The sequence below is a fragment of the Thamnophis sirtalis genome, unplaced genomic scaffold (assembly GCF_051295495.1).
Source record: "Thamnophis sirtalis isolate CommonGarterSnake01/CBP01778 unplaced genomic scaffold, rThaSir2_p1.2 scaffold_6, whole genome shotgun sequence".
Lineage (NCBI taxonomy): Eukaryota > Metazoa > Chordata > Lepidosauria > Squamata > Natricidae > Thamnophis > Thamnophis sirtalis.
In genome coordinates this window covers 25,732,671-25,745,000 of record NW_028261386.1, presented here as the reverse complement: position 1 = coordinate 25,745,000, position 12,330 = coordinate 25,732,671, and the positions used below count along the sequence as shown (strand labels likewise).

General features: G+C 42.7%; 1 protein-coding gene across 1 annotated transcript in view; it reads left to right on the top strand.

Moving 5' to 3' along the window:
- INTS9 (integrator complex subunit 9) overlaps positions 1 to 12,330 on the top strand; it is a 98,150-nt gene that overhangs the window by 37,008 nt on the left and 48,812 nt on the right. The window contains exons 7-8 of the mRNA XM_014057460.2: positions 7,479 to 7,599; positions 9,002 to 9,136. Of these exons, the coding sequence (XP_013912935.1) occupies positions 7,479 to 7,599; positions 9,002 to 9,136 (256 nt within the window). The remainder of the gene's footprint in view (positions 1 to 7,478; positions 7,600 to 9,001; positions 9,137 to 12,330) is intronic.

The following is a 12,330-nucleotide window of genomic DNA, read 5'->3' as shown; positions in this document are numbered from 1 at the left end:
AAGCCCTATGCAGCTGGGGATTGGGCTGCCGAAAGATAACTTTCTATAGATGCCTCCTCAAGCACTTATTCAGAAAAGCTATTTTATGAATTTTTTAAAAAATGCTTTCCGTCAAAAAGTATACTTATCCTGTGTACGCTTGGCCCAAAAATGGTTTAAATGGCAGCTTACATATGTATGTATATATGTATGTATTTATGTATGTATGTATATGAATTAGCAGCATTCCGTCTTTAAAATGTCTCTCCTCTCCTTTCCTTCTCCTTGAAAAAAATCATATACCGTATAACAACCCTTTCCACTTCTTCAGCCAGGTAGACCAACTGAATCTACCTAATCTACCTTGCTAGCTACATTCCTTTATTTGTGTGATTTCTACTGGTGTAATGTCTCAGAATCAGATTGTTACTCCTTGAATTAGGATTGATTGGCCCAATGCTGGCATTTAGCTTTTCTTGCATGCCTTGTGTTGGTTCTGTGCTGCTTAATGGTGCCATGTGGAACTAGGCGTACATTAAGGATGTCAACCTTGATTTCATTGAGGGCCGCATCAGGGTTGTGTTTGACCTCGGGGGGGCTGGAGTAGTTGTGGCCAGGGTGGGTGTGGCCAGCTGAATGTCACTTGTGTTGGGGGGCCCTGTGGGGGCTCAAGTGGTCTGCCAGAAAAAACGGGCTCCCAAGCTACGTTTTCGGCTGTGATGGCCTCCTGCAACCCTCTTTCCAGGGCGGCCCTGCAGGCCAGATCTAAGCACCCCATGGGCCAGATTCAGCCCCCGGGGTTGAGTTGGTACCCTTGGCATACATTGACTTCAACATTTTGCTGAGAACATGGCACCTTGTACATGTCACCAGTAACTTCGGAAATCAACAATGTCAGTGCCCATAAATCAACAGGAATCCACAGCTGACTTAGAGCATCATTTGTCAGCTGTGACCAGGGGGACCCACATTTGCCCAGGTTCGCCTGGTGCACCAATTGCGTCCCTACCTGAACCAGGAGGCACTCAGAACAGTCACTCATGCCCTTGTGACCTCAAGACTGGACTACTGTAATGCGCTCTACATGGGGCAGCCCTTGAAGAGCATTCGGAGACTTCAGCTTGTCCAGAATGCAGCCGCGCGAGTGATTGTGGGTGCACCTCGGTACACCCACGTTACACCTATCCTCCGCGAGCTGCACTGGCTGCCTATTGGACTCCGGACGCGCTTCAAGGTGCTAGTCGTTACTTTTAAAGCCCTACATGGTATCGGACCTGGGTACTTGAGAGACTGCCTTCTGCCAATTACCTCCCTACGACCAATTAGATCCCACAGATTAGGCCTCCTCCGGATTCCATCAACTAGCCAGTGTCGACTGTCGACCCCCCGGGGGAGGGCCTTCTCTGTGGCTGCTCCGGCCCTCTGGAACGATTTCCCCATGGAGATTCGGACCCTCGCCACCCTTCAGGCTTTCTGCAAAGCCGTTAAAACTTGGCTGTTCCGGCAGGCCTGGGGCTGATGAGTTCCCAGCCCCACTCGAATTGTTGCGGCTGTTGACCAATTTTTTAATCTGTTTTTTGTATTTGTCTTGTCTTCTTGTTTTTTGTACTTCCCCTTTTCCCTATTTAGTTTGTTAGCCGCCCTGAGTCCCCTCGAGGAATAGGGCGGCATACAAGTTCAATAAAACTAAATTAAACTAAACTAATTCCCTGCAGTCTTGTTCTCAGAACTGTTTTCGTCACTGGCAACCATGAATAGGCTTAGTCTTATTGTGTGTGACCATACTAGAACCTCTTTCCCGAGGGCAATGATGTCTATAAAATACGTTAACATGACTTTTTTTTTTCATTTAGCTGTAGTGACTCTGCTGGGCTGCCACACTCTCTGACTCTCATAACTGTCAAGAGTGTTGCTTTATTGCAAGATGGTGTGCAGTTTAGCTGCTTCAGTCCTAAATAGGCTGCATACAATTGAATTGCTATCTTTATTGGGTACAGCTATAAGCTTTGGCGTTCTTGGGGAAAAATGCTTTGTAGAAAAATATACTAAGTGCACCGGAATAGTTTATGTTTCCACCCCATTACTCTGTGCAACGTGAGCCAACTGCTGACAACATCAAACCCCATTGAGGCTTTGTAAATCAAATGGTGTCATAATGGATTATAATAAAGGTAATGCTTTCCAATCCCCTTCTTCAATAATGGCACATTCTCTATAAATGTTGGAGAGATTTGTTGGAAGGCCAAAGGGGAAACATTGGGATCTTACCTAAGTGCAGGACTGGCCACTTGACTAGCCTCACACAGGGAATTATATCAGTGGAAAAAGAGGTTCATCAGGAAGAAGAGCCCAGGTGGCACACTGGTTAGAATGCAGTATTGCGGGCTAATTTGCCCATGGCCTGGAGTTCAATCCTGTCAGTTCAAAGTTGACTGAGCCTTCCATCCTTCCGAGGTTGGTAAAATGAGGACTCTGATTGCTGGGGGCAATATGCTGACTCTGTAAACAGTGGAGTGCACTATGGAGTGGTATATAAGTCTAAGTGCTATTGCTGTTGTTATCTCCATGCAAGGAAGCCTAGACCATTTGAAAGGAAAGGAAAGGGAAAATAAGAAATGGATACTGGACACTGGATGTGTCCAAAGAGATTTCCTTAGGATCTGAACTAGAGCAACAGGAAGAAAGCTGAATGACAACAAGTAATGACTTTCCATAACTCAGACAGAATTCTTAGTATAATCTTCTGTGCCTTCTGGCCTGAAGGTGTTGATCTCCCATCAATGTTAAATGATACTCTCGTGTTTCTATCCTCAGATAATTCTAAAATTGAGAAATTATCATAGAGATTCTAATCAATATCCAACAGGAATTGAGAAATTAGAATACCGGAGTCAGTAATTAATCCTTATTATATTATTATGTGATGTTATAATCCTTTGGTGAAACACCAGCTCTCTTCAAGAAAAGATCCTGTAGCCTTCAATGTGGTGTCCAAGGTCTTGATCTGTAACCTCCATTTAACCAGATATGACTTAATTTTACCAAATAGAACACATCAAATCTATGCCGGAGTCTAGTTCCTATGAGATTTCAGTCAAGCCAGAATACTGCTGAGGTGATGAAATTAGAGCAGAGTACTTGGTGAGGCAAGACTCAGCAATTCCCAGGCAAGAACAAACTTTTATATCAAAAGTGAGCAGATCCTTTTCAGTTTCAAAGCTATTGAATGTCTATGCCATGAATCTTGACACAGATTACCCTGCATCTTTTGCTGAGTCGTTGGATCTTGCTTAATCCCCTAGCAAATACATGCCTATGGTGCGCAGAAATCTCATTGCCATCAACTATCTTGAAGGGAACATATCATTTGGAGTTCTCCCTCTTTACTTTAGTGCCGTGATGGTGAACCTATGGCACGTAGTGCCCTCTCTAATGGCACGCGAGTTGTCGTCCCAGTTCAGCTCTGCCACACATACATGCGTGCCTCCTGATGGCCAGCTGGTCTTTGGGTCTCTGTCACGCATGCAGGAGGCTGTGTGTATGGGGGGGTGTAAGCACATGTGGTGGGGGCAGGGGCCCTGGTGCGCAAGTGCAGGAGAGGCATGCACGAGGGAGCGCATGCACGGAGGGAATGCACATTGCATTTTGGGGGTTCAGGTGCACGCTTTGGGCACTCGGTCCAGAAAAGGTTAGCCATCACTGCTCTAGTGTGTAGAGAGAAATGGAGCTCGCAAATCCTCTCTTTCTTGCAAAGAAAAGAATGCCTCTCTTTCTCCAAGCAACACTAACTGGAATCAGCCCTAAAGAAAGGAAAAGCACCATTGTAAAACAATGCTCCCAAACCACAGAATCAGCTCAAAACAATACTGTGAATGACGAAAGCTGCCGGGAGTTCAAGGAGCGCAAGTCACAGGTCACAGGTCGACTAACAGCATGACCAAAAGCTGCCGCTATATTAAATCCTTGCCTGAAACATGACTGAAATTAGAATTAAAAATGGGTACAATGAAAATACTTAATAATATGCAATTATCCAATGTTACTTATTTCTTTGAGATGAAACTAAAACTAAAATCCCCTCAGGGCTACGGCAAAGAAGTCACTTAGAAAGTCACTTCAAAAGCAGTCCTCTCCTTCATCATACCAGATGACTGGCCTCTTATGGATCAGTGTTATTCAAAAGTCATAAAGCGGAGTATTGTAATTTGTAATTTGTAAGTTTATTTATAGGCCGCCCTTTTCCCTGAGGGGACTCAGGGCGGCTTACAACTTGTGGGGAAGGGAATACAGACAGTGACATATAAAAACAATACATAATTAAAAATAGAAACAACATTCATCATTCGGGTGGGGACGAATTACAATCTTTAACCCCAGGCCTGACAGGATAGCCAGATCTTGAGGGCTGTGCGGAAGGTCTGGAGGGTGGTGAGGGTACGAATCTCCACGGGGAGATCGTTCCAAAGGGTCGGAGCTACTACTGAAAAGTATAAGGTCCATGAAGCAATTTTCACAGTGGATGGAAATAAACATTGGAATCCCCCAACGACTTCCATTTTTAACTTGTTCATAAATCCTTTGGAATTAGGAAAGAAAGAATTAAGTGGCTAAGTCTGTTGATATCAGCACAACATTTATAATTATGTAACCCCACCGCCAGTGAAGAGCTTCATTCAAATCTCCAGACGACAAATAATCCAGATTTCTCGGTAAATAGCAGATGACTTTAGGAGCTACTGTGTTTCACTAATCATCTGTAATGCTATACTTAAAATGCTAGATAAAATGTTTTTGTGTTTGTTGGAATAAGTTTTTCTATTCCTTAAGTTTCTGTTATTAAAGTAATAACAGAAGAAGGCAAAATGTTCCTTGTTTTCTGTTGAGATATATAGGAATGGCAGTTTGCATACTATGTGCACAGGCAATCTCGGCATAAGCCATCATTAATGCTTCCTTTGGTGTCTTAAATTATAGGAAGAAGGTCATTGACCCAACAGCTTCCCCAATAAATTAAGTTCTTTTAAATAAGCAAATCGGCAAAACTTGACCAATTTCCATAAATCACCGGAAATGAGCTGGAATGAGCTTTTGATTTAGTATCTGTTTAATATACAAAATAAGGACCCTATTCTTCTTCCACTCTTTGGCAGCTTTCACTGCATTCCTGCCTGGTTTCCTAGTAGGGCAAGAGATTTATGTCCCAGGAGATAACCATTCTTTTTACGGGCTACAAATGCTGTCATTTGCTGTTTCTTGCATGTTTCTCTCTCACTTTCTCAATATTTTTAAGCACTGGCTTTTCCAGGGAGCAAAATAGTCATAATAATAACAAAATTCACAGAACTGTGGTTCCCCTCCAGGTGTCTTCTGGATGTCATTACCTTCTAGATAAGTTTGACCACAATTCCTAATGGCAGGAATTGGACGGTTTACAGGCTCAGATAACTTGGAGGGCTCCCAGTTGCAGAAGGGCATGCTACTACTCTATTCTCTCTTTTCTATTTCTCTAAAGCAGGGGTGTCAAACTCAAGGCCAGTGGCGCAAATCCGGCCCGTGGGGCACTTCGATCTGGCCCGTGGAGCCACCCTGGAAACAGCAAAGGGCCAGCCCACAGTGCCTCTGCCAGTGAAAACTGAGCTTGGTAGGGCCACATAGGTTTTCATCGGCAGAGGGTTAGCAAAACAAACTTAAAAACAAAACCAAAGGAGAAATGTTTCCCCTTTTGCATTTGAGGAGAAAGGAGAAGGAGGAAAGGCAAAGAAAAAGATGGGAAGAGAGCAAGGAAGGAAAAATAAGGAAAGAAGGGAAGGAAGAAGAAAGGAGAAGGAAGAGGAAAGGAAAAAGAAGGGAAGGAAGGAAGGAAATTATAATGAGAGTGAAGGGGTGTCTGAGGGAAGTCCTGCCTTAGCCCTTGGCCACCACAGGTACCCCCGAGACAAGTGACGTCGAGCTGGCCATGCCCCCCTGGCCACACGCACCCCAAGGTCAAACACAAACCTAATGCGTCCCTCAATGAAATCGAGTTTGACACCCATGCTCTAAAGCAGTGGTCTCCAACCTTGGCAACTTTAAGACTTGTGGACTTCAACTCCCAGAGTTCCTCAGCCAGCAAAGTTGGCTGAGGAACTCTGGGAGTTGAAGTCCACAGGTCTTAAAGTTGCCAAGGTTGGAGACCACTGCTGTAAAGGAACCATCTGGCAGGTAAATGTGGCAGGGCAAAGGGGACAGTTTAAAACAAGCCAGTGATCAAGGCAATGAACTGTACGTCCCCCACCACTATTTTCTGCCGTGGTCTGAGAAAGGCTGGAAGCAATGCACCAAATCCTATTCCAGTTAGTCTGTCTAGAAAATTACTGTAAAAGGTTGAAAGATTCTCAGTTGAAAGCACTGAGACCTCCAACAGGGGCATGTTTCTTTGTGTAAAATCCCTACTAGGTGTGAGTGATGTTTTTCTGCCAGTTAGTGCTGAAATCACCAATCTTCCTGGTGGGCCCGTCAGGATTTTGGAGAGTGGAGCAGCTGTCAAAGAGAGCAGATCTATCTATCTATTCACATGGCCAGTCATGAACACCCATTTCCAAAAGGCCAAGCAGGAAGCTTAAAGAATAAAAGCATAGCCATAAGAACATAACTCAACAGCCAACCATTTTATTACAAAAATTACCTGTTGGCTAATCAAGATTGAAGGGCCTCTACATTATGAAGGATACAGAAACCGGATTGGTTTCAGTAAGATCACTTTAGGTTTATAGTATGGGGAAGATGGGGTTTGACAGTTCCAGACCACTTCAGCTGTGGAGCGTGGATCAACCCTAATCTTTCTTTCTGTGATAAAGAAATTGCATCTTACAGGGCATTGAGACGACAGCAGTGGGGTGAAAACGTTGGCTAATCTTTGAATGCCTCTAAGATAAGAGAATGCTAGAGAGATAATAAAGGCTGGACCTGTGATGGCAAACTTATAGCACGCATGCCCCAGGTGGCACTCAGAGCCCTCTCTGCAGGCACACGAGCCATCACCACAGCTCAGCTGCACATGCGTGTGCGCCTCCCGCCGGCGAGCTGGTTTTGGGGTCTGCATGGGGGCAGGACGCATGCAGGTATCACAGGTGCATGCGTGGGGTGCATGCATGGGGGTGGCACAAGCAGGTGCAGGGGATGGGTGAGTGCATGGGGTCGTACCCGCACATTCGGGGTGGGGCGCACATGGGCATGCACGCATGCGTGGGGGTGGGGTGCACAGGCATTGCATTATGGTTGCACGCGGAGATACATGTTGTCGGCACGTGACGACAAAAAGGTTAACCCTCTCTGGGCTAGACTCTCACCTCATTTCATTAGATGTAAAATGGCACAAGTTGAGAAATCAAGCTGCTTGTTAAAGTGCTCTTCTTCATCCTGTTCTTTTCCCCCCCTTGTGATATCATTTTCTCGAAGACGAGTTCCAGAATTTTATTACGCTGATAAGTCTTAATCCTCTAAATGTGCCTCTCTTCCAGGATGCTTCCTGCACCACTGAAAGATGCTGTTGAAGTTGCAACATGGAGAAGATGCTACAACATGCAGGAAGTTAACTCTGCACTCAGTAAGATCCAGCTGGTGGGATATTCCCAGAAAATTGTGAGTTTCTCTTTTAAAACAAAAAGGATTTGCGGAGGAAATCTGTAGCTGTCTTCTTTCCTTCTGTATCCATTTTATTATAGGATAGTTATCTATTGTCTGTATTAAAATCTGAATGAAATAAAAATCTGTCATGTCCACAGATTCCTTCTTCCTGCCCAAAGCTTCCAGGTTTATCTGGGAAGCAATTCCACATAAGCCTTCTTAGCTAAGCCTGGTGTGTCCCTGTGGATTCCAGCCATAGATGTTCTATTTGTATAGTCTTTTAAAAGAACTTTGGTTATATTTTCTGCTGATGCTTTTCACATTTGTGTTTGTTTTTCTGTGTTCCTTTCAAAAAAATAATTTCAATGCCACTGTCTTAAATCTAAACATTGAATTGTCTATGGAGATTCTCAGTCATCCAGGTCATGGTTGTCCCAAATATGCTTTTTTCAAGAGGCAACTGGACTTTCTGGTTTTTTTTCAAGACATTTCGCTTCTCATCCAAGAAGCTTCTTCAGTTCTGACTGGAAGGTGGGGAATGGAAGTCTACAACACAGTCCTTTTAACAGTTCCAAGAAGACTCCACACCCATTTGCACTACTTGAGTGACTCTAAGGACTCCAGGTGTGTCAGAATTTGTTGCAGAAAAAATCAAATCCAGAAAGCACACACAGATAACTGATTCAGCTGGATTCATTAACTTCTTTATATACATAATAACAGATGAAAAATGTAGAATACCAACAAGTGGTTCTTCAGATTCAGAGCAGAGCAGCAGACTACTTCTTAGCACAGACTAGTTTCAGTTTCAGTTCTCCACACAGCACACAGAGCTGCAGGGCTAAAGCACACCCAATCTGTTTCAGCTCCCATTGGCTGATCGGTTGCTATGCCTATTCATTGGCTGACCTTGTTACCATATCTCTGCTAGTCATGAATATTCTGACAAGGTGGCCTCAGCGACTCACTAAAAGAATGTAAATGGCCAGCTGTCTGCAAGAGGTATAAATGCTTCTATTCTCTGAGCTGAAGAAGCTTCTTGGGTGAGAAGCAAAATTTCTTCAAAGAAAAACCAGAAAGTCCTTTGGGATAAACATTGAATTAATTGTAGAAAGAAGGAGAAAACAGCTTTAAATACAGTCAATTATATAGGAAAGAAGATTTAAGTCCAAAATTCTGTTCTCACTTCACCCCAATCAAAATTTCTGGGAAAACCAGAAGCAGATAATAGTTCCTAAGCATTCTCCAGTTCTTGGTTATTCACCATTTGTTTCCGTGGATGCATTGCCTTCAAACATGGAGATCAGCTCAGTGAACTAAGACTACATCTCCCCATAAGAACAGCACATGTGGAGATTTATTTTCTGGGATACTTTCATTCCGAATTGAATTGTTTTCTTGTCCCTTCCTCCTACAGGAGCTTTTTGGTGCAGTACAAGTCTCCCCTCTCAGTTCTGGATATGCCTTGGGCAGCTCCAATTGGATCATCCAGTCACATTATGAGAAGGTTTCCTATGTCTCAGGATCCTCACTCCTTACAACACATCCACAGGTACCACATCTTTGCAGAGTTTGGTGGTGACATTCCCCCTTTTTCATTGATTGGATTTAAATAATAGGCATATTTATGTATGTATTAGTTTGTCAAACAAGTAAAAGATAACAGGTATAAGTATGGACATGGACACGAACAAAGGAAATGAATACAAATAAATGGGGTTGTGAGGACCGGGATGGTAGGCATGCTGGTGCACTTCTGCACGCCCCCATTAGGGACCTCTTAGGAATGGAGGGAAGTCCACAGTAAACAGTTTAAGGTTGAAGTCATATTTTTCTGTTGCTGAAGTCATATTTTCTGCAGCCGTGTTTAGAGCGATTTACCTTGAGTTTGCATTGATGGTTGTATTGATTGTTCCCCTATTTTCCTACCCATGGGGCAATAGTCTACATGGATTTTAAAAGCTCAGCATGCTTGGGGTTGACATTGCTGCAAGGATTCTAGCCCCATTCTTTGATTCCTTCCATTTCATCATTGATTATTGGGGATACCTATCTGGAGATTGGAGGAAGATGTCATGAGTTCCAGAGTTCTTACCTGAATACAGTACTACTGTCTGTAAACATACCTGGTTCTGTCATCACCTAAACCTACTTTTGGCACCAACACAGCTTAGCAGCCAAGGCTCCATCATACTCCTTGACACCTTCCTGCCCCACCTGATTTTTATAATAATATATTTTAAAAATACTGTATTTTATTTTATTTTACAAAGAAAGCTGTTATAAAGGAGAGTGGTGGGTTCCATATCCTTATTTTCATGGGTGTAGCCCTGGATTCCATCCATTTCATTTTTAACCCTGACTGTAGCCCCTTGTTTTGTTCAATCAGGCTAAGAGCCTATACAAGTGGTTGCAAGAGTTAGATATGAGGACCCTGGATCCAGTCTCACTCTGACCCAGTCCTGTTGGCTGTCCTTGGATCATGTCATCCTCCTATCTTATTTGATGGTTATATAAGGGTTATCACACATGATACCCTTTGAACATCCTAAATCAGGGTTCAGTTGATGGAGGGGTGTGTGTGTGTGTGTGTGAGAGAGAGAGAGAGAGAGAGAGACAGACAGACAGACAGACAGACAGACAGAGATGGGAGGAGGGAGGGAGGGAGGGAGGGAGGGAGAGAGAGAGAGAGAGAGAGAGAGAGAGAGAGAATAAGTAAATTTGGGTGCCAAACTTTACAGAAGCCTAAGCCTTTTTTATTTCTGCATTGATTTATGCAGAATTTATGCTGCCGCTTTCTTGAACTACAGCCATCAGCACACTGAACACATAATTCCCAAGAATCCCCAATCACCTGCATGAGTTTCTAATGAAGTGTAGAGATCTGAAGTAGGAAGGGAAAAAAAGGAAGACAAGGAAGTCCTACTCTACAAAGGGAACTCCAATTGCAATCCAAGCCTGTACACATATCGTGAAGTTATGTATCTCTTCAAGCAAAAGAAGCTCTTTGGTTGAACAGAGAATGAAAGGAGCAACTCCTTGCTGTCATTTTAAGTATCCTTCTAATCCATTGATTATAAAAGGGCCATATGGCCTGAATAAGGTGTGAAAGTTTTTATATACTGTACAATAGAGCAGATGCACCTGCTTTGATATATACAATATATAAAGCCTTTGCTTTTTCCTAGAAATTGAGAGCCCCCTCTCTTCTTGTATATAAACACCTCATTCAAACATCAGATGAATCAAATGTTAAAATCATAATCCCTCTAGTAGGCTTAACAAGAGTTGTGGCAAAGGAGAATGAATGCCATGCTAGAATGTGTCAAAGATGACCTATACACTACATTTCACTTAAGGAATCATCAATAAGATGTATTTGCTCCTTATGCATTTACATCAAGAAAATTCAATTATAAGTACTCTCCTTTTATATTCTAATGGAGAATGCTCCTTATTTAAAGTTATGAAAAAGAAAATCTGTCCAACATAGCCTTGTTTTATTTCAAAAGAGGAACTTCTGCAAAGATGGATTGCTAAAAAGAGGATAGAAAACGGAAGCAAAGTCTTCCTAGATTACTAGGAAGTAATCTCCATGGTCATGTGGCCAGCATGACTAAACGCCAAAGGTGCATGGAACGCTGTTACCTTCCCACCAAAGGTGGTTCCTATTTTTCTACTTGCATTTTTACATGCTTTCGAACTGCTAGGTTGGCCGAAGTTGGGACAAGTAACCGGAGCTCACTCCATTACGTGGCACTAGGGATTCGAACCGCCAAACTGCCGATCTTTCTGATTGACAAGCTTAGCGTTTTAGCCACTGTGCCACTGTGTCCTCCTAGATTACTTAAGAATTGCTTAAAACTGTGACAATAGAAATTCAGTTTAAAATGTTCTGCAGGCCAGAAAAGACATTAAGTATAGTTAACAAGTAGTTTCAGGAAAGTTTTTTTGGGGGGAAATTGTTCAGAAAATAGAATTATTCCCAGACAAGAAGTACTAAAAGGAATGTAAACATGCTGTGAGACAATGAGGCAGGTGTGTGGTGTTGAGAAGTGTGATATTAATAATGTTAAGACCAACTGGTAAACATTTATTTTAGAATGTCACAAATAAGCAGTTGGCAAGATACAGTATTTAAAAGAAAAATAGCAAAGAAGGTGAATTAATTCTTTGCTTCTGTCTTTATTGTAGAATAAAAATATAAAGTAAATATACCTGTCTTAACTAATGTTTTAGGAGGCGTGTCTGAAGAAGCAAAGCAAATACTTAGGAATAAGGTATATAAAATTCTAAACCAGTGTTTTTCGAACTTGACAACTTTAAGATGTGTAGACTTCAACTCCCAGAATTCCCCAGTATCTGGTTGGAGAATTCTAGGAGCTGAAATCCATACATCTTAAAGTTGCTGTCAGCATTCCAAATATCATCCCAAACTAAATCAGAGTTCAAGGCAAATCTCTTCAAAAAGTTCAAATTTATTAATAGAGACATGTTGGTACATCTGTTGCAAACTCAAATCTGAACTTCCTGGGGTTTCTACCCAGTTGAAAGTTCATGATCTTGCCCCCACACCCACAAGTTCATCACATGGTCCAATCTTCCTCTGCCACGCTGGCATCTCCACCCATCTAGTTCCGATCAGGTGCTGAGGTGCGGAGACGAAAAATGACCTTGGGCTTCTAGAAAGGAATGTTCTATTTTGACAACAACACATTCTACAATTCAACTCCTTATTATTCCCCC